General features: G+C 35.5%; 2 protein-coding genes across 2 annotated transcripts in view; both read right to left on the reverse strand.

The window, feature by feature from the left end:
- Positions 1 to 9,998, reverse strand: part of LOC144432730 (P2X purinoceptor 4a-like) — a 77,183-nt gene extending 67,185 nt beyond the window's left edge. Inside the window, exon 1 of the mRNA XM_078121000.1 lies at positions 9,883 to 9,998. Within this exon, the coding sequence (XP_077977126.1) occupies positions 9,883 to 9,998 (116 nt within the window). The remainder of the gene's footprint in view (positions 1 to 9,882) is intronic.
- A 3,149-nt stretch (positions 9,999 to 13,147) lies between these two features.
- On the reverse strand, positions 13,148 to 20,661 carry LOC144432731 (uncharacterized). Its single transcript, XM_078121001.1, has 6 exons — positions 19,413 to 20,661; positions 18,701 to 18,904; positions 18,354 to 18,484; positions 17,144 to 17,333; positions 16,073 to 16,188; positions 13,148 to 14,488 (listed from the first exon to the last, which is right to left on the reverse strand). The coding sequence occupies exons 1-6, from the start codon at positions 20,659 to 20,661 to the stop codon at positions 13,148 to 13,150; spliced, it is 3,231 nt and encodes a 1,076-aa protein (XP_077977127.1).
- Between the last annotated feature and the right edge of the window lie 5,818 nt (positions 20,662 to 26,479).

Consider the following 26,479-nt stretch of genomic DNA (forward strand, 5'->3'; position numbering starts at 1 on the left):
CATTCTGTTCCTCATGATTTAAGCTTGCTACTACATCATCTACGGATAACATCGACCGCTAATCAATGGTGTTTTTTACAAAAATAAGTAATTGACTAATTTTTACTGCGTCTTTCTCCCAGTTGTAGCATACTGAACATACTAAACTGCTTTGAAAACCACAACGGTATTATTGGCGATATGTGATTGATGATTTATATGACTAGGAAAAAATAGTAGATTAATTCAACAGAGCTGTGGTTTTATACGCATACCCGCAACGGTGTCGGAGTGTTTAACCGTGACATATTTAAATATGATATGATATGATATGATATGATATAATATGATATATGATATGATATATGATATGATATGATATGATATGATATGATATGATATATGTCACGTGATGTGATGCAATATGACGTATGATATATGATATATAATATGATAGACGATGCGATGCGATGCGATGTGATGTGATGTGATGTGATGTGGTATAGTATGATATACGATTTTATATGATATGATATGTGATGTGATGTGATGTGATGTGATGTGATGTGATGTGATGTGATGTGTTGTAATGTAATATCGTCATAACACAGATTCAGTAGCTCTATATCTGTTATTATCTTTGTAGCTTTTCGTTGAATCTTTTCCAGTAGATCAATATCTTTCCTGTAATGAGTTCCAGCATTGAACTGCACTCTCCAAGTGTGGTCTTAATGAGTTGTATAATTTCATGCTGGTATATTTCGATTTGTAGGTTATGTTCCTTTTAATGAGTCCAAGTATTCTGTTTGACTTCTTTGCTGCTGATGCACACGGATTACTGGGATTGAATGAATTATGGATTAAAGCACCAAAATCTTTTTCTTCTGACACAATATTCAACTGATTGTCATTCATTGTATAATAATATGCTGGATTTGTCACATCAATGCAGTGTCATGTGACAATATAGAACGTTGTCTGTTGTAAGTTTATTTGATTCGATGATATTCTGTCCGTTCAATTGTTGTTTTTTTCTACAGGAAAACGATGGCACCCAAACAGGGACAACATTCCAAAAAGTGGCTTATATACCCTTCGAATAGCAACAGTACTGATCAATTCGAAATGATGACTCCACCGCAGGTCAGTTTAAGTATACGGTACTACTCAACATCTGTCTACTTTATACCATGTACAAGCCAACTTGTACACGTCAACACAAAATGTGCATCTTGGCATTGGCTAAGTGAGAGGGAAGCATTTTTTTTCAATTTGCGATGTTTTATTCAAAACTCATACTTAATAAGGCTATCATGTGTGGTTATTTCTTCCTTGATCATCGTGATGGGAACTGTGTTTGTAGATATGTATTAGCTATGTTGGTAATATTCATAAATTGTTATATTTACTGTAGTTGTATCGAAACAAGTTCTCTTGACTTGATGACTTATACAATTGTTTTGGTCAATACTACGTTGTTTAAACTCCATTCTTCAAATGTTTTGCCAATATATTAATTTACGCTTATTAAAGTGACTGGTATTTAAAGGTTTATTGTTTCAACTTTTTATATGTACACTTCCCAGCATGGTTTATTTCCGACCACAGCAATTCCATTGTCTGATATTTTAACAGTATGTGTATTGAAAGACATGTTTGTCAACATTCTATGCGAGAGGTGTGAGACTCATAGTTTTCCGTACTGCCAAAGAAAATTTAGAAATACAATTCATTGGTTGTTCTTATATGAATAATGTGATAATTGATTGATAATATTTTTATGATGTTGATATTTTTTTTTCAAGAAGATATTATAAAATATCAACATTTGATATTTGATTGACTGAATGTGATCGCTGCTACATTATTTGAAAACCATTATCATGGACAAAATTCCTGTATTGTAATAATGTATTCCTTGCATGTATTCTTATGGAACTCATTGAAGGATTTGCAAGATTGATTAGTTAAAACACATAACTGAACTTCAAGCCAGGATATCAATAATCTTATTATTCCTGAGATAATCCTACGATCTTTACTGGGTAAAACATTGGTCGATGATGGTGTCATCGGACAAGTTCTAGTGAAAAACTGCTATAGGACTATTCCGGACAGTTGTCAGAAAGCTGTCTTTGTTGCTTTGTTGGAGGATGCTTTGGAGCTAGGCAGTACCTCAAATTGTCAAAACACACTTGGACATTCTAGTCAGAAAGCCCCATGGTATAGTTTGAGATTGTGCCAAAATTGAATCATATTGAACTAAATTGATGATGTGAAATAATTACTGTTGTAATTTGATTCAATTTATTGCAAGGCCAGAGTGATTGATATAAAACAGAATTTTTGCTACAAAAGCATGTGCATTTTATTTGCATTATGTTTTTATATTTTTACTAATGATATCTCTTATTTGTTGCAGATCTAGCACTGATTTGATTGTCGAAAAGACTTCTTAGATAGTGCTCCTTTTGAAGCCGGTATGTAAGTGCTGCTCTGATTGGCTGCATTGCTACACGTAAATCTGTCATATTCAAATTGACCCATTTTGCCTGTAACTTTATGTAGTGGCAGGAATCCGGCTTTGTGTAGTTTATGCTCAGAATCCTTTGTGGGAGGTCGTTTGTCATTAGCCAACAGTAGTGGCCAACTTACTTTGTCCCCTGAAGACGCTACTACTGTCTGAGGTTCGTTGTCGTGCGTTTAAATATCAAGTGAAACTGAAGTCAGAATTCTTACAAAGCAATGTACTGCAATTTAGGTGTGACCTATCGAGCACGTTTCCAAAGAGCGCAGGCCAAGCCTATTTGTTCAAAGTACTAATTTAATGTCACTCAGACCTGCAACTTTAGTTCATGTAATTAAACAACATAAATAAATTTAAGACACAATTTTCCGTTTGTATTTCCTTTTAGAACCATTCCTTATTCATTTGTCAGTTATACAGCGTTCCTAGAACACTAAATTGAACAGCAAGTAAAGACTTTAACTTTATACAACTTGCATTTGAAGTACATTGAGTAATCGGACAAAGAGTGATGGTGGTAGGACTAGCAGCCGGGACTAGTAGATCATACAATTACCGAAAGTCACTAAATCCTTAAATATATACTCTATTTGGATGCAAATACTTCTTATGGGTGGGCTATATCACAACATTTACCTACAGGAGGCGCCAAACGGTTGGCTAATGTAGACGCGATTGATTTATCTAGATATAATGATGAAAGTAAGAAGCTATTATACTCGAGGTCGATTTAAAATATCATTAAAGAATACGTAATCGACACAATTCATTTCCATTAGGCCCTGACAAGATATATATTAAATCAGACATGCTTTCTAAATATTGTCAAACTGTAAACAAAAAACACAATAATCAATATTGGTGGTGTTAAATTAGTCCCAAACCTAATAAATAAAGAGAAATATGTTTTCCAATACAGAAATCTACAATTATACACCTTTAGGATTAAAAATCACAAAGGTACGCAGAGTATTAGAGTTTGATCAGTTACCATGGCTGAAAGCATCTATAGAATCCAACACAGATATGAGATACATATACAATTGGACGAGAACAGACTAACTAAGATAATATTCCTGTGGGACTTTTCACTTAATTACTGTAATTGGTCTGCAGAAATCTGTAAACTTCTTGATGGGTTGAATTTAAATGAACATTGTGATGTTATTTTTCCTAATAATTTATTTATTTTAGTAGAACAACATTTACTTAATCAGCATCAAATAGTTTGGTCAAAAATATCAACGTGCGTGTTATTTTCAAAGATAACTATATCACTGAACCATACGTTTCTATGGGTCTTTCACGAAGTCAACGATCTTTTTGGCAAAGTTTCGGTCAGGGGTTTTACCACTTCCTTTAGAAACTGAGAAATATAGAAACGAACCAGCGGGCGTTAGACTTTGTGTATTTTATGACCAAAATGCTATAGAAAATGAGATTCACTTTATTTTACATTGCAGTCTTTATGATGTCATACGTAGTACATAACACGGAAATTAACATCGAATACATCACACTATCAGACAATGGGAAATTAAAGTATTTGGTGACGATTCAGGCTAGGAATACAGCAAAATTCATTGAAGCAGCCTTTTAAGACGGAAGGAAATGTTGTATCTTAGTTAAAGAAAAAAAAAATTCTCACACTGCATGTACAATTTTCATTTTCACTGTAACCTCTCTATATTGTCATGTATCCATTTTTTGTTCGAGGTGACTTATTAACATGATGGGCTGGGAGGTATTTTATTACCTCATCTCACTATAATAACAAGCGACCTATCGGTCAGAATAGCTCCGCTGGGTTTTTTTTTAATTTAATTTTTTATTTTGGTGACATGTAGAAGTGGTTCAGGTCTTCAGCTCTTCACTATGCAGTTTTGTTTTAGCGATGCAATAAAGTGGTTAGTGGTTTCATATGATGTCTCACTATAAAACACATTTTACACAGAAGTTGGTAATGTATTGTACTTTTATACCATAGTCACCATTTTATAACAAAAATCTACTGTTATGAAAAATTGCACAAAATCTCAGAAAAAAATGACTGGGAAATGCACACAAGAAAAAGAAAAAAAGAGGATTTTGAGGTTGGCTATAAATAATTCCAGTGTCTTACAGCTGTAACCCTGGAAAATTTTAATGATGAATGAAATAAACTAGGGATCTAAAATAATTTTGAGGCAATTTGAATTTAAATTTTCTAACAAATTTACAAAGTCAACAACATTCAACTTGTACTAGTTGTGGTAGATATATATAGGGAAGAAATGTATTAATCGCCATCTTAGTTTCCGTACGGCGACAATCTCAAGTACCCGGAAGAGAGTCATTCTCAGCCATACGTTACAGTGGTAACACTCGTTCATGCTCGGTTACCTTTCACAAAGAAAACACAACGAAATGGTTGAAATGATCTTTTTTTTATTTCTTTTCATCACAACAACAAAATCTGCGTGATCAAAAGTGTTGTAAACTAAACCAGAAAGAATTATCGGACTGGCTAAACTTCCCGATGAACTGGAGTAAGGTCCTACTACTTCCAAGTAAGCCTCGATAGTACTATAGTACGTGAGAAAATCGTCTCAAACTAGCGATACAACTTTCAAAATATAACTTGACATGTCTTCATTTGTTAGAGTTGTACAATTCAAGACGGGTTTTCACTCGAAAACAACAATTCTGTGAATAATGACACTCTGAACGCAGCGATTTCTCGGACGATGTTACCACTGTAACGTATGGCTGACAACGACTTGCTTCCGGGTTAGTCCCTCGTGCATACGGGTGGATTGTCGGCGATTAATACACACATCGTCTGATATTTTAATTCACAGTGTTTCTTGTGACCGGCGCCTGTCAGCAGACTCTGCCATTTTTTTCATCATTCCATTGTATTTAAACCTTGTACTTGACATTTCGCAATATTTATAATTCTCAACAAAATACCTCAACATGCCTCACTTCGCTCGTACTCAAAGCAGCCCCGCGCGTAGTCCTCCTTGCATACGGAGGAATTCGGGACTCGATTCTGACAATTGCCCCTCCCCTCCGGTGTTTAGAGTCAAGTCAGTAATATAGACTCGTGCACCCGAGGACTACCCCGCGCGGTATGATCACTGACACTGATGACATGATGAGAGAGAACCTTTTTGGATTTACATGTAAAACGGGGAAAGATACGCAAAACATAATGCAAAGTCTGAAGCCAAATTAAAGTTTTAATTATTTTAATTATTTTTACTTGCCAAATATTTGCATTTTGGAAAGGCAAGACACGTTCATGTCGTTTAACTTTACATGTGAACTGTCGGCCATAACTTCAACCGCATGCCTGGCATGCCCTTCCTTACGCAAGTTGTCTGAATTCTGGTTCACTGTCATTCCAAATTGCACGACAATATAGAATTAACCACAAGTTACATGTTATCTGAAAACATCACACTTTTATAGTGGGTCTGAAGTGTGATTTTAGTGAGTACCAAGAACGTCCTGTGTTGATACTCAAGATACTTGCTGTGGAAAATCGCTCGGTCGAATGAGGTCACCTTCAGCTTCTGGTCGAATCAGGATAGAGTATGCAAATGAGGATGTTGCGGACTGGCTGATTATGTAGAAGGGTGCAGAATTGGATTTGAAGTTTACAACCCTGTTTCGAATAAACGCTTGTCATTTGGGCGCCCAATGCGTAGAATTATGACTTTAGCACATATTACATTGCTTGTTTGACGTCAATAGTGTCTTTTGAAAAGTGGCAGTTTACTTAAAGTCTCGTCGACTGATTTCCAATATGGCGTCGGTCATTATGCTCATTAACATATTCATTTTTTTTTCAAATTACAAAAAAAAATCATAAAAAATAAAAATGAGGATGTGCTGACTTGAAATTAACAAATCTGAGTAAGCTACCCCCTGCGCATCAACACGCCAGATATCAAAGCAATCTAATAAGAGGTTTTCAAGGAGTTGATGAAAATGACATTTTATGAAAAAAAATCATAAACAATTGAAAATGGCACAGATCAACTTGGCATGAACAAATCTGAATAGCCTCCCCCCAGGGAACATGCACACCAAATACCTAAGAATACTGACTGTCACTTCCGGAGAAAATAATGAAAATATAAAAGTTTGACGGACACCTATGATTCACTCTACTCTCTATACCTCAATACCCACCTATACCTAAAGCTACGCTTTCAGCTTTCGCTGACAGCGGAGCTAAAAATTACTTACTTACTTACTCACTCACTCACTCACTCACTCACTCACTCACTATGAGATCCCTTGCTAAAACCTAATTTGAGAAGGACTTCTTCAAACTCCGAACATGGTTAAACCATAAACGATTGCGGCCAACCTATTTCTTATTTTTATCATGAATATTGAAAATAGGAAATAACTATAGTCGAATTCTTATATAAACTAATGTCAGTGACTTCACATTAGTTTAATATGACGTCACCCTGTTGTCTTTGTGCAGTGCATTGTAATACAATTAAGTTGAATTGGAATACGTAATGACATGAGTTTATTTTTAAGAAACTGTAGTCATACGAATTCTTATAGGAACTAATGATATGTGGGTGACGTCATATTGGTTATGACATCACCCTGCTGTCCTTGTTCTCTGCGCCTTCGCTGGCAGAAAAAAATAGATAAAGATGACATATACCCAATCCATGGTATGCTTAGTGATATGCAAGTGCAACAACAACGTTTAAATGACCGTATAGTGAACTTGGAGGAGAAATCACGAGCACTTGAAGTAAGTACCCAATGTTCTGACTTTGAACGTCCTGGGCCTGCCCGCCATATTGCCGACGAGCAAACCACAAGCCACACCAGGCGACATTCACCAAGAGTTAATGGTGACTTTTGTCCCACTTATCAAGAAAGACTAGTGAAGTCGAAAACATACAAAGTGAGTTTAACTCGCTAAGGGATTCACTTCAACAAATAGTACTGCTTCCTGAACTTCAATTATCCGATTCCGGAGCGGGAATAAAGAAAAGTGATCAACCCAAACTGAACGTAATTATAAGGTGTGCCAGGTACATTGAAACTGCCTAAAGTTATGGTGTCAATTTACCATTTTCTGTGAATATTCTTACTTTTGAATTAGCTAATCGTAAGTTTTCTGATAAAGCGCGTTAATTTCTGACTTTAGAGATACCATCCCTATTGACAATGGTTATTCTTGAAAGTACTTGTTTTTAACAGCTAACTCACACATGTGCACTTTTCGGATACATAATCGTTATGGTACATTGATGTATAGTTATAAACTGACTTCAAGCCTAGTCGCTTTCTAGTGACATACCCACTTTCAGAGTAAAGTGTCAGGTGTTATATTGTTTCCTAAGAACAAGTGAACTGGCACGTATATCGCTATAGAATTTGGGACAATGCTGAATGACGTGTACTGACATTCCATAAGGCTTTCGAGAATAGTAAACCTAAGACAAACAGGATTTGAAATAGTATACAAGCTGGGACGTTGTATAAGAAAAGCAGCAATATTGTGTTTGAAATACAATGATTTTATCAGTATGGAACAAAGTGTAATTAAAAAGTGGAGCGATTACTATACATCCAGCGTGGAAAGTGTACAGACGCTCGTGGTGTTTAAACGTCAACTATATTTAATTATACTTCACTAGTGACAACCTTTCACAATCTGTGCATGTTATGAAAACAATTAGTATATTTTCTTTAAATTAGTACTTTGTTATAACTATTGACAATCGCAGTAATGTTGCGTCTTGGTGTCGGATTGGTTAACAGTGACGTAGACACACTATATAGTACATATTTATTCCGGGTGTTAAATTATAACGCCTATTAAACTAAACTGTTGTAATTGTATTACTAAACGACCAAAATATACAAGCAGAATACTACTATAGTGTTATTGTTATCACTAATTAATACCCCCAGATCTGGATGTGTTGCGTAAAATTCACTTTTTTGAAATCATCCATGTATACATGTAGGATGATTGATTCATGTTGCAATTCATTTTCAGTAATTTCAAAAAGATAAAGAAAAGTATAACAAAGTTTGATGACGATACTTATACTTTCGAAAACTGGACTGTGTCGACTATCAGAATGTATCTCAAACTGATGTTTTCACACAATTTAGGATGCTATCATCGTGTTTACAAATGTGGGTAAAAGTTACCATGGTAACGATAAATAACTATCAGAAGATATGTTTTTATATTCATATGATTATAGGGTTATCAACTTAAATTAAACTTTGTCGGAATGTTTAAGTTTATGCAACTTTTTATATGAACCGGAAATAATGTTTATTTTGAAAAGTACAATTACAAAATATACATGCTAGCCAGTGAGCCACCAAGTGTTTATTATACTCATACGAGTGTTAAATGTGATATAATATCATATGATGTGATGTGATAGTCCGGTTACACCAGTTTACACATACTTATTTCTTGTCTATATGCTGTGTCGCCGTTGTCTGTTATCAGTCCAGTCAGACTAATGTCGCTGGCAAACGTAGCAATTGCGCATGACACATGCGAATTACTAGAATGAGCTTTGTATATAGAAATAGAAAGGGAGACGGTACTCTTACGTGTGGTGCCATTTGCGTATAGAGTGTCGAAGAGCACAGCTGGACAAACTGTATTAAATAATAATTATTCTTGAAACCCGTCGTTTTTGGGTGAGACAACTCACCCATGTTCTATTGACATACCCTCTTGCAGAGTCAAATGTCAGGTATTACATTGTTACCTCAGAATAAGTGAACTGGCATGTATATTGCTATAGAATTTATAACAATGCTGTATGACATTCCATGAAGGTGTTCAGAATACTGGCTCTAAGACAAAAAGGCTTTGAAATATTGTACAACCTGAGACGTTGTGTTGGAAAATGCAATAGCATTGTATATAAAATACAGTAACTATATCAGTATGGAACAAAACGTGTATTTATTACAAATAGTGGAGCGATTACTATACATCCAGCGTGGTATGTGATAAAGTGAAAGTGTACAGACGTTCGTGGTGTTTTTAAAACGCCAACTATGTTTAATTATACCTCACCAGTGACAAACGTTCACAATCTGTGTATGTTATGATAACAATTAGTATATTTTCTTCAAAGTTAGTAATTTGTTATAACTCTTGACAATCGTCTTACGCCGCTTTGTGTCACAAAGTGACATTATTAGAAACTACAAAACCTGACAGTATTGTTCTATATACTGACCTTGAGAGCACTTTGATAGTCTTCAGCTTCGAGACGCAGTCCTTTATGTTTTTTTTCAACCCCCAAGATTCTTGTTTGATGAATAGTGTGTTATACTTCTAAGTTCGATGAAATAATCAAACTTACGTTGTTAGACGTCTTGGAATAGGACAGGTAATATGGCGTCCTGAGCTCCCCTGTCCGCTTTCACGCATGGGTAGTTCTTCTTCGTCGAGACGGGTTCTAAATATAGCATATGACATCATTTGTACATTATATGTGTGGATTGTTAGGCAAACATTTTGTCAAAAACTACAAAAAACCTTATGTTTTGTCTCTTTGACGAGTTATAACCTGCAGTTACTTTTTTTTGTTCTTTTTAATTTTCTGTTGATGTGGGGTTGGAGGGGAACGATTTTTTGCTCCGTGTCAAATGTACTTTAACTCTATACCTTATATTAGTTACTTACTATTGAGAAGACTCGATTAATATAAAGCTGCACTCGCTACAATATAAATGTGTTTTTGAAAATAATTTGTTGAATATAATGACATACTCATATTATCGTACACTGTGAACAGTACTGCATCACCAGTATGTGGGTGTATTTTTAATTGCTGCATACATATGATAAATGAAAGTGGATCCGCACCCAAACAGCGCCATCAACGTTGGTAACTATATATTTCAACCCTGTCTTTGTACTACCTATGGATAATATCGATCACTGTTTAACATGTACAATGTCAAATTATTGGTAATTAATCATATTCAGTGAATATATTGTGGTTGTCAGATCGTAAAAATGATACTCCTCTTAAAACTAGATTAGTTTTAACATGATAGTGATGGATTCAAAACCACTCTGTTCCTCATCATGATGTAAACTTGCTACTACATCATCTATGGATAACACCGACCACTAATCAATGGTGTGTTTTTTTAAAATAAGTAATTGACTAATTTTTACTGCATCTTTCTCCCAGTTGTAGCATACTAAACATACTAAGCTGCTTTAAATCCATAACGGCAGTATTATTGGCGATATGATGAATTATACGACTAGGTAATTAATCTACTATTTTTTTCATATATATATATATATATATACCGGTATATATTTCTTTTTTCATATATGTGTGTCTAGTTCAGGTAGTTATGCTTTCAATTGTTTTCCATTTTGGTCTCTGCGTTATTGGTTCTTTCTCGTCAGATGTAGATCCATTACAGATTGGAAACACAGTTTAATATAATTGTCTTTATAAGTTGATGTCAGTTTGCGCATCCACTATTGCTGGCGACACTTCACAATTTAAGTGATTTTATTATCCTCAAATATGTAGAAAAATGTTCAGGGTCGGTATGAAAAACTAGGTTTGGTCGGGTTACCGGAACGACGCATTTATATATCTAGATGTATTGTGTAAGATTCATTAAAAAAAAATCGTCAATGTGTACATGTAGGATGATTGGTTACTGCACAACATATTACCTACTAATGAAACATAATCAAAAGTCAACCCACCTAGATTGAATCTGAGAAATGTACCTTCTGTGATAAAAAAGAAGAACTTTGTCATTGTTTTATGTTTACGTTCTGACTACTAGGGGATTGTTGTTTTATCTCAGGAGTAATAAGATTATATTAAATATACACGCCATATAATAGAAAAAAAATAAAGTAAACAAGTCTGGTCTATACGAAAAAAGTTGACCGACAGCAGACATTTGCAGAAATTCGATCACTGGTTTATATTCTATGCTTAGCGTATGGTAAAGTCAGTTGATTACTGTAATGATACTAGATCTAAGAAAACCTTATGATAATTATACACCTTTTATATTTGAAAATTTAGTAACACGTTCCTAACCTTTGTAAACGAACTGGAACAAGTGACAGTGTAGATTACTTTATGCAATCGTTGATGGCGCTCTGATTGTCTATGATACACTGCACTATCAATATAACGTCTTATTACAGTCAGGTGACAGTAATAGTTTATTCATATTTGGCGAACCGTTCAATTCGTATGAATATAGTATAAAATAACAACTGTACGCTATAATGATAGACGGCAGGAAATCTAGGATTTCCTATGATTGTACTTGATTGTAAAGAGACTAGTGTTAAGGAAAAACTGATTATAATAGATGTATTGAGATATAGAAAGGAAACGCGAGGTCATCCAAACTTTAGAATTTTGAGCTATTAATTTTCTACCAAACTAAAACACCCACCTATGGCTGCACGTAATTCACTACTGTCACGGTCCATTTAAAAAATAAAATATAAAAGAAACACAACAATGAAATGAATAAAAAGAACACAATTTATTCTAACAACAAAATCCTGTTTGTCATTTACGGACAAATGTGATAATTTTCTTTAACTGAGTCTCTGTAAGTAAAATGCTTACACACGTCTAGGCAATCAACCACCTGTGACAACTTAAGACTCCATTAACATGAGCGCCATCAACGACGAATCTAGAGTATAACAAAAAAACAACAACACAGACATAATTCAAAGCCACTCTACTATAAATTGTAGACATTTGTATCAAGTTATACTTCTCTACAATCCTACAACTACTAAGTATTGATTATTAACTAAACACACATATAAAGAAAATAATTTGTCGATGCTAGATACAGATACTATATATTAAATCATAAATGTCTGAACACGTCATCAACAAATACTCTGATATATTCTACTCCAGATAAGGGTCAATCACTGCTAAAATCGTTCTACGTTCGAGACTAGGTCATCAATATAGCTATTATAGCAAATAGCCCCATCAACATTGTATATTAACATGTTAAATTAATCATTTGATAGTAATTATCATTAGAGGAGTAACGAAGTTAGTCAATGGTTGATATATTTATGAATCTACAAGGTCTTTACTTTAATTCTACTTTAATAGATTGCATAGGTCTAATAGACTTCAATGTTAAACTTCAATTACAGCTAAAACATCAAATCATCATTCTAATCAATAAAAAAAATGCAAAATTACACAATCTACTGTCTCATTGCATCAAATATACCGGTAACAATTCATGTGACGTCAATTATGAGTTACTCTTCAATCTTAGTTTTTACATCTATAGCTATATACTATGTAAACTGATGATATTACAATTTCCACCACTGGAACGTCTAAACTGCGATTTGTGGTATATTACTGTATTGGAACTAAATTACTCTATCTAAAATCAAGAAGAATGTTTCAAAATAATATATTGAAGAACTACGGAATATTGCCTTGGTCACGTGGTTGTCCGTATTCACTACAAATGTTGAGTATCGCCATGGTTACATAGTGGTCCGTATTCACCAATAAGAAGTCAGAAAATGTGTTCAACTAGTTCGTTATACATCGAATGGCTTATCGATTTGAAAAGTTAAATCTGTCCTTGAATTGGTTCGTCGGTCATTTCACTCTGTATTGCTTGTCGATAGTATTGACATGCCGTTTCAAACTCATTCAACTTGTTATACATATCACCTATCTTGACTAATGCATCTTTGTTGTCTGGGTCACTTTGTACAACTTTCTGCATCTCTTTGATTACACGTTTGGCTGCATTTTTCCCACACCAGTACTCAACGCCATGTTCAACTGTTTGATCGAAGAAATTCATGGCTTTGACACTGTCGCTCAATGACTCTTCGTACACTCCAGCTGTATACCAACACGCCTCGGACTTGTAATGAGGATCATTACTTGTTTTAATCATTGACATGTATGTTTCTATCGCTTCAGAATAGTTTCCTTGATACTCTTTTATTATACCGATGCCTTGCTCAGCATCTACGAACACTCCATCAGAGCATTGTAACGCACGATTGTAATATTCACTAGCTGTCACTAAATCTTCACTCAAGCTTTTTTTACCACTATTTAACCCATGTTGATATTTCATGATGTGTGCGTCTCCGATTCCAACAAGGTATTGCGGGCTATCTGGTATTATCTCCATTGCTTTACAGAAGTATTCATCTGCTTTGTCAAAATCCTTCATGTTGATGTATATATCACCAGCACAGTGCAACACCCATGGGGATTTAGAATTTCTACAGAGAGCTTCTTGTATTTCATATTTTGCCTCATCAGTGTTTAACTTTATTAATACCCAACCCAAGATAGCTCTAGCATAGCTATGATTAGGATTGATTTCCATTACTCTCTTTAAAGACATTTTACATTCCTTTATTGATAGCGTATACTTCTCAGCTGTAGTATCATACATCCTGTGGTAACAGTAAAATTGCAAAAGACATTGCAAGACTAGCCAGTCTGGTTTCTTCGGAAACACACTTAATGCTCTCTTAAAACTATCAATACCTTCACTACACGTCTTCTTTACAAAATACATGAAAGCCGTACCCTTGTGACCGAAGACGAACGCTTTCTGTTTCTCGGTCAGTTTACCACCCCCTAGCTGATTTATTTCTTGCAATATTTCCCCCATCTTATCAACCTGACCTAACATGTGATAAACCCAGGCTTTATCAGCTAGAATAACTAACTTATCACCCAATGGTCCATCCTTATCATCACTGCTGTCAAGTTCCTTCTGGTTGTCTTGGAGTGCTTTGTCAAACCATGATAAGGCAGCCATTGGATCTCTCCCTTCTGGAGGTCTAAGTTCTGATACCTGTAGGTAACCCATCATGGCTGTATGTGGTGTTGGACTTAGTTCTGGATGATATGTTGTCTCCTTATATTTGCACACACGAAGCTATTAATGACATACAAATGTACTCAGTGAGAGGACACATCCAACACCAGAATGATATAGTCTTCACTATTCAATAACATTTACCAGGTTAAAATGGTGAAATGGCACTGTGAGCTACTGAACATAACTGAAGGTAACACGTATGGTGGGTAATAAATGTATTATGTGTAGAGAATAAAAATATGATGAAAGCACAGCTTGAGAAGAACTGGCAAATACATTATGAAACGTCAAATAGTTTTGAGTAGTCCCCCCCCTTTTTTTTTTAAATTATTCCGTAGCCATGGGCAACCGACATTTGTTATAATTGCCGACATTTGCAACAATCCTATATTTGTAATAAAATTGCCGAAAAACTGACATTTCTAATAAATTCTGTGAACGACAGTTGATAAAAATTACCCATATTTGCAATATATTTCTTAAAAACATGTGTAATAAATCTGCCAAAAGTTTTTATTACAAAATATAAGGAAGTTCCTCCCTGCTTTTAGAGAAATAGGGCTACTCATCCGAATCTACCTATCTACCTACCTACCTCTCTACCGACTACTTACCCACCTACCTATGCCCAGACTGATAGAAAAAAAATGAATTAATTAAATTTTCGATTAATTACCATTAATTAATTAATTAACCAATTAATTGTTTCAATGCACGTTATACCCACTTTCGATTTATATGATGGTTTGTTGGCTTTCTGATTAAGATAAATCAATTTTTCCGCATATTGCAAGGAATGACTCGACTCTCCTTAAAGGTGATTCAAAATGCTCACAATCACTATTGCTATTTTGCTGAAACGTATTCTGGTTTTAAAACTTTAAAAAAGCGTCTGCAAACACCTTAAAATGACCTCTTTTCAGTCAGCTCCCTTCGGATTTACTTCGATAGTTTTCGGGTATTTCCGGTCCCACCTAGACCACGGGATTTTATGACGTCATAAGGAGACATGGTTAGCACGTAGCCTATGATGAGCGTAGTCAACAGGTGAATAAAACTCAACAGCATTGTGAAAAAATACATTGCCGGTGGTTGTAATAGACATCAGTAAACAAAAACTACAGTCTACATGTCTTATTAACCAACATTTACCGATATTTACTCACACTTCCTGATACTAATTGTCAGTGTCTGTGGGTATAAATTTCACTAACATGTCATCTAGCAAAATAGCAATAGTGAATGTGAGCATTTTGAATCACCTTTAATGTCGAGTGTTATTACTAATTTCGGTAATTATGTTGCATGTTTTAAAAATTCTTTTACATAAATTATTAGAAATGTCGTTGGTAGTTATTATATATTTCAGGGATTATTACAAATGCAGGTAATTATTACAAATGTTGATGTGAAGATTTTAAGTGACCTGTCGCCATAAGTAATGCTGGTGAAGAAATGTAACGAAATCGATGTTACAAAGCACGTCTAAATCAGCCTGAGAGCTTCGAATGCATGTACCCTGGAAATGTTCTTGTCCTGAAATGACTCGTTACCGGTAAAAATTACAATCGATCGTCACTTGTTTGGCTGACTAGAATTGCATGTACACAAGATTTGATGTCATGTCAAACACAAATTTACCTTGTCCGGTCGATCACATTCCTCTTCCAACTTCCATGTAAAGTGACAAGGTAGACTCATCAATGTTTCTCGTTCAGATTTCTTTGTTGATTTGATATCCAACGTGAATGTGAAACCTAAACGTAAACGACAAAGGTAATGTATGTCTTCAATTATATATCATTTTTTGAAACAATATCTGTCTATATACAAAGTCATGTATATCACTAACATTCTAATATATTTAGTTCCAGCACTATGCTTTCTAGTTCACTATATTCTGAGATTAATTGCGATGCACTAATAATTATCACTAGTAAATTTTATGTCCGCCTTAGCACTATGTAACTCATTTAGTAAACGTACATCGATATGCGTTAGTGAAGGCATGCTTCTAAAGCGGTGATTTTTAAAACCTAATTCGTCTCTCCCAACCAATGTTACCATTGCTTCAAAATATGAGAGTATTGGTGTCCTTGTAGTTGACCAAGGTACTACTAAGGCCATTTTTGTGTGGTCCCGATCACACCTAATTTGAAAACAGGGTAGGTAGGTAGGATGTTTGTTTGTTTTTTATCCCTGAGGATCTGTCAAATGTTTTCTTCATCTTACAGAGGTCAACCGAGACTTCTCATCGATATATATAATCGCATTTTCTGCACCATATGCAGAAGAGACATCGTGTGGTATGCCGTATCGCATGTCACATGTCGTTTTGAGAACACGAGGCAATGGCGTATTCAAATCTCACTAATTCTCTCGCAACTTTGCATTTGTTTTCGATTTTTCGATATTTGTTTTTCGAATTACCTGAACAAAAGTTTAGGGTGGGGGTAAAAACCTGGGTTAGGTCGGGTTTCGGGAATCAAACAGGTTTTTAGGGGGCCAAAGAGAGAAATTGGTTTAATAAGGTAATTTAAACTTTGGAAATTAAACTTCATCGACCTGATGTTATTATTTATCTCCTGGGATCCACAGTCATATAACTTTACATTTTGATGTGGTTATAACTGACTTTACTATATGTAATATACTGTAAATATTAATAATAATGATGATAATAATATGATATTACTAATTATCAAAAATGACCTTCTATCATTGGATCCTTTGTTTTCCGGTCATCACTTTCAATCAGATCCCGGTCACCTTTGTTTACAAGGTCACTTATATGTTGACGTAATGACACATTTTCACGTTTTAGCTTTGAGTAGTGTTCAGCAATTCTGTCCTCTGATTGATCATGCTGGCTTACAACTGACTTCATGGCTTTCATTTCATTCTGAAGTATGTCATGTTCCATAGAAATTAATTAAATAGAAATTTAAATTATATTTGTTGTAGATATTGACATCACTGAATCAACATTGTACACAGAATGTTGAATACTAAATTGAAATGAGTATTATGTATCTCGTCTCACAGACAATCCTGTTGTAAATATTATCAAGACATTGCTACAAAGAACATGAACAAAACAAATGACATGAACAATAGAAACATAACATGAGTAAAAGACAAATTACAGTAAATGGTTATAAAGAGTAATAAATCTAAAATCCGAAGGTGACAATTACCAGGATATATGTAAGCCAACGAACAAACCTACAAGGAAATGCAATACTGTAATTTAGACATTGTCCAATGTGATTAATTTCTACATATTGATTTTTAGACAAATGATGAAACAACATAGAATCAAATTGTTCATCGACATCATTTTTTATAATTGACCTTTGTAGATTGTATGACCTACCTGTTTGTTGGTTACATTCCTGGTTCACATCTCCTACTAGATCCAGTCGTCCATTTTGACATATATTACACGTGTTTGTCGGTTGATCTGGCGGTCTATAGCCTATAATAGCAATGGGTAAGAACTTTGAGTATGAAATTGATAGCACACATGAAATATAAATGTTCAAAGGTTCAACGAATGCAGTGAATGGGAAAGTCTCAATTAAAAATAAACAACAGGAAACAAGTATGTGGTAATATACAAATATTTCCTATATCTATTGGTCTAAATTTGTCAATTTGTAATTTTAATAAAATTATGTTTTTGTAAAAATCAAATAGAGGTATATACCTTCTTTAAGGTATTTCAATTGTGTCAAACAACGTCTATACCTCCATGTTTCTATGGTAACATTCAAAGATATTCCAGGTACATCGTAGTGCAGGGGTATTTCTGGCGTGATAATATCGTCCTCAAACAAACTCGTCAAAGTGCCAGAATGCATAAACTCCCTTGTTTCACCAGTTTTATAGTCACGCCAATATCATCAAGATGTCTCGTCACCTTTGGTAGATCACTAATAGATTGTATTTGTTTCAGTATGTTTGAAACATCCTGTCGTATCTTGTCCAAAGGTGTTGAGGATGGAACTGCGGCTTCGATACGAGATACTGTTACACGAATTTCTAGTTCACCTAGAGGGTAAATGAAATGCCTAGCAATACATAGAATGCATGTTTGTGTTTCCAAGTGTTGGAATAAGAAATATACATGTATCACATTATCAAGTGATTACTTATATTATTAGAATATTTAATATTTTTTTGTGATAGACACCTGTGAATAATATAAAGTTTTAATAATTTACAATGTAAGCCGAACCGTAGAAATATATTTCATTATTCTCCTACCTAATTTACTAGCCATAGTGAAAACTTGTAATGAATCTTTATTGTCCTCTCCATGGTTACCGGAGGAGCCGTTTTGTTGACTGTCATCATCCCCCAGATGGCTAGGTGTGTCAGAGGCAACCTGACCACTTTCCAATCCTGGTGTACCATCGCTACTACCCAATAACGGTTCAACTGCGTTACCATCTATGACATGTCCTTCTCCTGTTAAAATCCAAGAAGGGTATAAGTAACAAATCAAGTATGAATCTGAATTTTAATAAATACCGAATGTTTCGAAATCAACAAGAAAAAACCTTTCACGGTATACACCACCACAATCACCACCACCACCACCGACCACCTCCACCACAGTCGACGTATTCATGATGATGATGATCATCATCATCATCAACAACAACAACAACAACAACAACAACAACAACAACAACAACAACAACAACAGCAACAGCAACAACAACAACAACAAAAACAACAACAGCAGTAGCAGCTTTACCGTGGTGGATGGATTAACGTCGCAATCTAAGTAACATCACCCAACAACTAAAACTATTATCATATATACCCACAACCACAACCACAACCACCACTATCATTACTACATCACCTCACAATTAATACTGGTTCACAACTTGTCCTCCCCTCCCGTACAATGCCTTAAAGGAATGTAACTCATTGCTTCGTCAGCAGTAAATACAAAATGTAATAGTACCTGGCTGGGGATCTCCTCTTGCCCTTTGTTCTTGAGAACAGCGATGAAGGAATATCTCCTGAGATTCAGCTATAGCACCATACTTTGCTGATTTATAGAGTTCATCCTTCACTTTGTTTGCCTTTGAACAAGCTCGAGTATAGTTCCTGAGAATCCTCAGAATTTCTCTCCTCCACTTCTCACCAGCTGTGTCTTTGTTTTCATTTGGACCCACATCACAGACTGGAACAGTCAAAGTTTCTAGATGGGTTTCTACAAACGACGCAAAGCCAGACATTCTTGGTACCAGTGTAGGAATACCGACGGCACAACCTATCAGACCAATCATACAGAATGGATCACTCTTCCCTGAACAGGATAACAACAAATGACATTGGAGTAAACAATTTCGTATCTCTTTCACAGATGATACAGGGGGTAAAAGTGGGAGCTTCAGAAATCTTGAACTGGCCTCATCTATCAGATATCGTCTGCAGTCTTCACATACAGAATCTTCAATACCTCTTAATCTCCATACTGGTTGGTTTGGATCAAACTCATAGGAATCAGCAACTTTGCCCATGGCCTTTGCAACTGCTACTAATTCTCTTACCGCCGGTACATCTGGTACATTGTGCACTGTAAGGACTTCAATGCCATTTTCTAAACTGGTCAAATCCTTCATATTCATCTTCAGATCTTCAAACTCACCAACCCATGGAAAGTACAACAAGTGCTTTTCCTTCTGTATTTTGCTCGCATAATACTTGTACACTCTCTCACCCACAGACACAACAAAGGCAGCAGCATCTACATGTTCCATCAACTCGAATTCTTTGGCACGTAATTCAGATGGGATGAAGCTAACGTCATCCGGAATGACATACAGGAAAGGAACGAGACTTGCATCATGGAATATGTCATCCTGGATACTTCTTGCTGCATCAGCTGTTCCATCGTCACACGTGTGACAGATTATCAATGAAATGTCATTGTCTTGTAGTCTTGGAAAGAAATCTTTATGAAGTATCAACCATTCTGAACAAGGAATATAATTTAACCTTGGGTTTGGTTCTGGTAATGTTAGCCTGACACCATACCCTTCGGCATCTGTACGTTCTTCATCACTGGCTTTAAGAACAGTACAATACACCCGGTGACCTTGGTTTACAAGTTTGATGCAAAATTCTCTTTGAATCAGGCACGTAGCTATGTCTTTCTTTGACCACCATTCTTTGCCGACAACTAACACTCCATTGTTGACAGACATTATCTGCACCTAAGGAACATGAAAGAGGTTTAATTTATAATTGTAATTATCCTATAGACTATAACAAATAAACTTGAAAGTGAATTGAAAACCTCAAGTATATAGTGACAAATTTAAATCCCACTTCGTGTTGATTATTAAACGTAGATTGATTGTGTGTGCTATAAAAATAACGTTAATAAATCCGAAAGATGGTACGACTCGAGCCTTACGTGCCCTGAGCGCTAAATGACAACAACTGTATGAACAGAGCTGACTGTCTTTGACAGTGCTACATGTAGTATTGCTAATCTTCTTTTAGTTTCGTAAGATTTCTTGGGAATACCTGATCTAAGATTCACTACACATGTGACTGAAAGAGTTTCTAACTCCTTGAACTATATCTTACGACATGCGATGCTTTCCATGTCACATAGCTATACATTTAGAAAATTTAACAAATATTTTTGAACTGTATATGTAAAAATTTACAATTCTGAAATGATAAATTCCTCTAAATCCCAATATTTAAGGAACACTATTAAAATGTAACGTTGACCACTTGATAATTTCCCTTACACATCCAATACTATTAATTATAGTCAAGTCATTTTTATCAATATTTCTGTTGTTTTTGCCATTTCCTCAAACCAATAACCACCATCCAAAATGAACAAGTTTTGCTTACGAAATAAACCTGACAAACTAAGCAATAAACCAGGTGACATAAATTATATGGATGACATAAACCCATTTAGTTAACATAGTACATTTCAGGCGTTATGACCTGAGTGATGTAACCAGAAGTAGGAGTAATGAATAACTATGTTCGACCAGCATACCTAAACATTGATTACAAATTCTGTATTTTGTCAATACCTTGGAAACCAAAGTGTACAATTTCGAAAATATTTTAATTTCTCTACATAATTATTATGCCGACCTCCGCCCATGAATTACATCCTCTTCAAAGAGTAGAAGATAGGCGGGTATAGAAACTGATGCTCGCATTTGCTTTGATTTTTGTAACATGCAACTAATTGGTTAACTTGATAGTCAAGGCAACTAATCTAATAATTATGCAAATATTTACCATTGAATTGTACACAATACCAGAACAACTTTATATTGCATTCGATATTTCACAATCTCTTAAATGATCCAGTTTAGTATTAAGTTTACTCTGATGTGATCCTGATATTTTATGTTGATATTAGTCAGTTGTAAAACCATTTTAATTTTGAAATATTACTGAATTTGGATTTGGCAAACCCGAGTAGTAAGATGAATACTTGACCAATGTTAGTCACACTCAGCACAGGATCACGATAGTCAGATGAATACCTAGCCAATGTTAGTGACAAAAAGCACAGAATCAGGACTTCCCAGATGTATACTTGGCCAATATTAGTCACACTCATTATTTCGAAACTGTATTGGTGTAGTTGGAATCAATTATGGATTAGATAACCACTTTATATTCATTAAAATGTTACATTACCAATATTTAGATATTCTTCATGTTTACCAGTAATCAATATCATCCAGAAGCAGTGAAGAAACAGGTTGAAGTCGTGATCGCCTATGAGGGCTCTGATTTTTGGGTTCGGACCACATATCAATTTGATATTATCTATCGTGTATACAGCTCCAGAAATACGCTTATTCATAGGTTATGTGATACTGTTAACGGTGTGTGATATTACGAGCAAGTTAACGTACCTAAAATACGTATTTAAAAAAGTTCCAGTTTCAGCTAGTGCATCTTTAATAGTCTGGTTGACATATACTCCGTTCACACTAGGACCTATCCTCCGGAGAATCAGTGACTTAAATTAACTCCGGAGGTAATTTGCGTGTGTGAATGGTCGACTCCGGAGAATCTGTGGATTATTTTACTGCGGAGGTTTTGGTTGATTCAGCTCCGGAGATCCTCCGGAGGAAAGGATTAGCTTGTACTCAGTTGTAGGTGTGAACGCTTTACGCCGGTGTAAGCGCCCTCAATCGGTGTATTGCAGTCATCGCACTAATTTCCCCGGTCAGCAAATTACCATGTTGCCAGCTAATTAGTGCGCAATATTGAGAGTTCGATCGACAATTACCGAGCCACATGTTCATACATGTATTGTAAACTGATGTCGCCGCGTACTTAGGCCTTTCTTGTTTATTAGGATAGTGGTGTGTAGCACCATGGGTGAAGTCATAAAACTTTGTCCGGAAGAAACCATTTCATGTACTGGTTATAAGTTGGCATAAACACGTTTGTATTTATATACTCATCTTTACTATCACACTTTGGTAAGCTTGCTAATCTTTATTCAGAACCACCAATGTATTAAAAAAAACATTGAAGTCGGCAACGAATCATAAATATTGTTATTATTATTGATGTACCACACCACATCATCCCTTCAATGAATCATCCTCCCATGTAACATTTATGTGGTTCACTCAAACTATGTCTTATACTAACTGCAATAACTGTAGCGTGTACTGTGATTTTGGGGTTCTTTCCTCTGTTTTTGTACCTTTTTCCGTTCCGATGTTTGACTGGAAGCAATCGCTACAATTTCTCCAACGGTAACGCAAATGGCCGAGGTCACAGTGAAAACGCCGTTTCAAAATGTTGCTACTTTTAGGTTTTCCTGTCGAATTGCAGAGCCAAACTTACGCGAAATATTATTAGGAGAACAAGACTCGTTAATTTGCTATTCAACCACCACATATTGCCCAAAATTTAACACGTGTGAGATACGTTTTCGTTACGATCTGAAAAGATACCTTATGTTTAGCACACGATGTCTTCGCCACCGTATTTACGGAAACTGCTATCAAAGAAGTTGTTGCCGAGATAGCACAGTAATTTGCGTAAATATTCTCTTCAGATTTTGTGGATTTCCTTTGTATTAACTCCCGATTATAAGTTTTAACGGTACATTGTGGCCGACATATGAGCATCACAGCCATATAAGTTCAAACGCTGTGAGCATTGGAGGTACATGTATCTGTGAATATATGGTTTGTGTAAAAGTTGCTATTGATGTCTACGTTTTAGGTACTTGTCCTCGGGTTTTAATTTTACGATATTTCCATCTTGAAGTTTTTTACTGAGACTGAATGTGAATGTACTCGGAAAAGTAATGGGGTGACTGGGGGAACCCGTCCCGTTTTACATGTGCAAGTCAGATGGTGTCACGTAATTAATCTGCAAATAAATGCAGCTATAGTTCTCAACATCACGTAATTACGTACAATTAGTGTTCGGTAGGATTTTTTTTTCGTTTGGTTTACTGAAATATTTCATAGCAGACGACTGATGTGCGATGTGAAATTGATAACATATATTGGGTCATTTCACCACTGAGTGCCGTAAGTGTTTGGAAGTTGACTATTGCGTGAATCATTTTTGACTTTTTTACCAGTGAATGTCTACGCCACACTTATTCCTCTGAAGATTGTTCAGTTCAAATAAATTAAAGTAAAGACGATACGAGATTTGATAAATACTGATATTGTTACATGTACAGTACTACAGACATGCACACAGTGCACAGATCACATACGGAAGTGCAAATTTGCCGCCATAACAACGAAAGGCCTTGCGTGGAAAGTATTTCGGAAGGCAGAATTTGCCTGCGGTCTCGTTGCGATATTATTTTTTTCATTAGCGGGTTGTTCACCATTTCCATCACTCCTACCTGGCTTACTAGCCGGAGAAAAGAAATTAGTTATTTGCCGTTTACTCATACTGAAACCGGCGGTGGTTCTCCGCCGTGTAGGCTATTTGCTGTACCATGGAAGTAGAACCATGGCTGTACTATGTCGACAAACTACCATTATTTGAGAAGAGACGTTTAATGTCAGGGGCAAACGGGAGTAGAGAAAAACCATACAACATGTCCCTCGCTAATAGTAATACACCCATGGTCCACAACAGCGAAAGAGGTAACAACTGGTGTGACTGAATTCAGAATTTGTACGACTAGAAAACACATGAATTCACGTTGGTCGACATGTCAACGTCGAGCGTGTTGCGTGGCTTGTCGAAATAAAAGTTAAACTGGACATCACGACGCGACGACGAGTGAAATTGTTAACATGCATGAGATCTGAGAAGACATCTTCGCTTATTTCTCGAACGCATGAACGTACACAGCAATAAACAACACAAGGCAGTCTCTACAACTCATGTTGTTTACAATGATCGCACTATGCACTTATCGTTGAACTTATCGTTTACGCCGGCGGATAATGGTGTCACATTGTGTGTGTGAACACATACAGCTGATCCCCTCTGTTTACTAATCGTTCTCACCTATTTACGCCGGAGAAAAAAAAACACGAAAAAAGCAATATGAACATGCCTATATAAATACAGATTTAAAGATAGAAGGAAATTAAACCATTTATTTTATTAACTGAATTTCAGCAATATATGATAATTTTGCTTAGATACGCTCTCATGTCTTCTGACAATACGTTTTGATTTTTTTTATTCTGGACTTATATGGGTCATCTTGTTTAAATTTGGGTCACACTGAAGAAATATACGTTGATCGGGTCATGGGAAACATAGAATTGAATGAGGAAAACCTTATATATGCATATATAGATAGAGTAACACAAATCAATAACAATTCTCACAATTCACAGAAGGAAAATGTCTATGACCATACGCTGTACACCGAATCTTTCAAATCAATGTATTATATAAAGTGAGTTGCAAGAAAGATAATTGGTGGAATAATGACTGTCTCATGACGCGAAATAGATAACGCTTGTGGTTTAAGATTTGGAGATCTTGTGGCAGACGTCGTATAGGTCAAATTTATCTTTGTTATCTTTGCTAAATCAGTATATAGATATACCTGTAGAGGAGCAATGAACGGTAGTTTGAACGGTTTACTTCATGCATGATCATTTGGTCAGTTCACTTTATACTTGTCGATCTTGAAGAAAATTTTGGAATTGTATTCGTAATTGGAAAAGTAATCTATATCAAAATAATGATACCTGTATTGATATTAAACAGTTCTATGATCATTCTACCATGACATTTAGCATGTCAAGTTGCACTATCTAGCGACGTTATTTCTATAGCCAAGGTAAATGTTCATGAGAAATGTTTCAGGATGTTGTTTTCACTGATTTCGTTATGTCAGTATCAATGTTTGTTAAGTATGTTAAGAAACTTAAGTCTGGCGATCAACTCTAAGATTATATTTCAATTGAGTGTAATGTATTCGATTTGCTTTGAGTTTGGTATTGTTCCTTTGTCATTTACTAAAGGTCTGCGCATGTGTGTACCAGCAACACTTGATACCAAAACATTTCAGACCTTTGACTTTGTCATGTACCTTTTCTAAGATTCTTGAACTGTACATACTTGATGTATCTCGACTACATGAATTTAGTGAATTACGATTCGATTTTATTCCAGGCAGAGGAACAGCTACTTTGCACTTGTAAATGATGTTATTTCTTATTGAACCAAACGAGGGTCATCTGTGTACACCTGTTCTCTTGATGCAGAAGGAGCATTTGGAGCTATAGTTCATGATTTTTGTTTTGTAAAGCAATGGATGTGATTCCTGATCATTGCTAGTTGATGTTGGTGTACTGGTACAGGCATATTACAGTACAGAGCAAATGGGCCTCTAGATTGAGTAAACCAGTAACGGTACCGGTGTGTGTGGGTACCCGTCAGGGGATTATCTTCCCCTTTTCGTATTAATATGTTTTATCAAGGATTAGTTAATGAATTATCTGCATGTGTTGGTGGTATCAAAATTAATAATATGTCTTTTAATGTTTTCTGTTATGCTGATGTTTTACTGTT

This window comes from Glandiceps talaboti, chromosome 3 (genome assembly GCF_964340395.1).
Source record: "Glandiceps talaboti chromosome 3, keGlaTala1.1, whole genome shotgun sequence".
Classification (NCBI taxonomy): Eukaryota; Metazoa; Hemichordata; class Enteropneusta; family Spengelidae; genus Glandiceps; species Glandiceps talaboti.

Coding starts and splice junctions, on each gene's coding strand:
- LOC144432731 (XM_078121001.1), bottom strand. CDS start 20,661: ATGTCTGTCAACAATGGAGTGTTAGTTGTCGGCAAAGAATGGTGGTCA. Junction 18,905..19,412: donor AAGAGGAGATCCCCAGCCAG/GTACTATTACAT, acceptor GGATTTTAACAG/GAGAAGGACATGTCATAGAT. Junction 14,489..16,072: donor AATGTGATCGACCGGACAAG/GTAAATTTGTGT, acceptor TGTCATTAATAG/CTTCGTGTGTGCAAATATAA.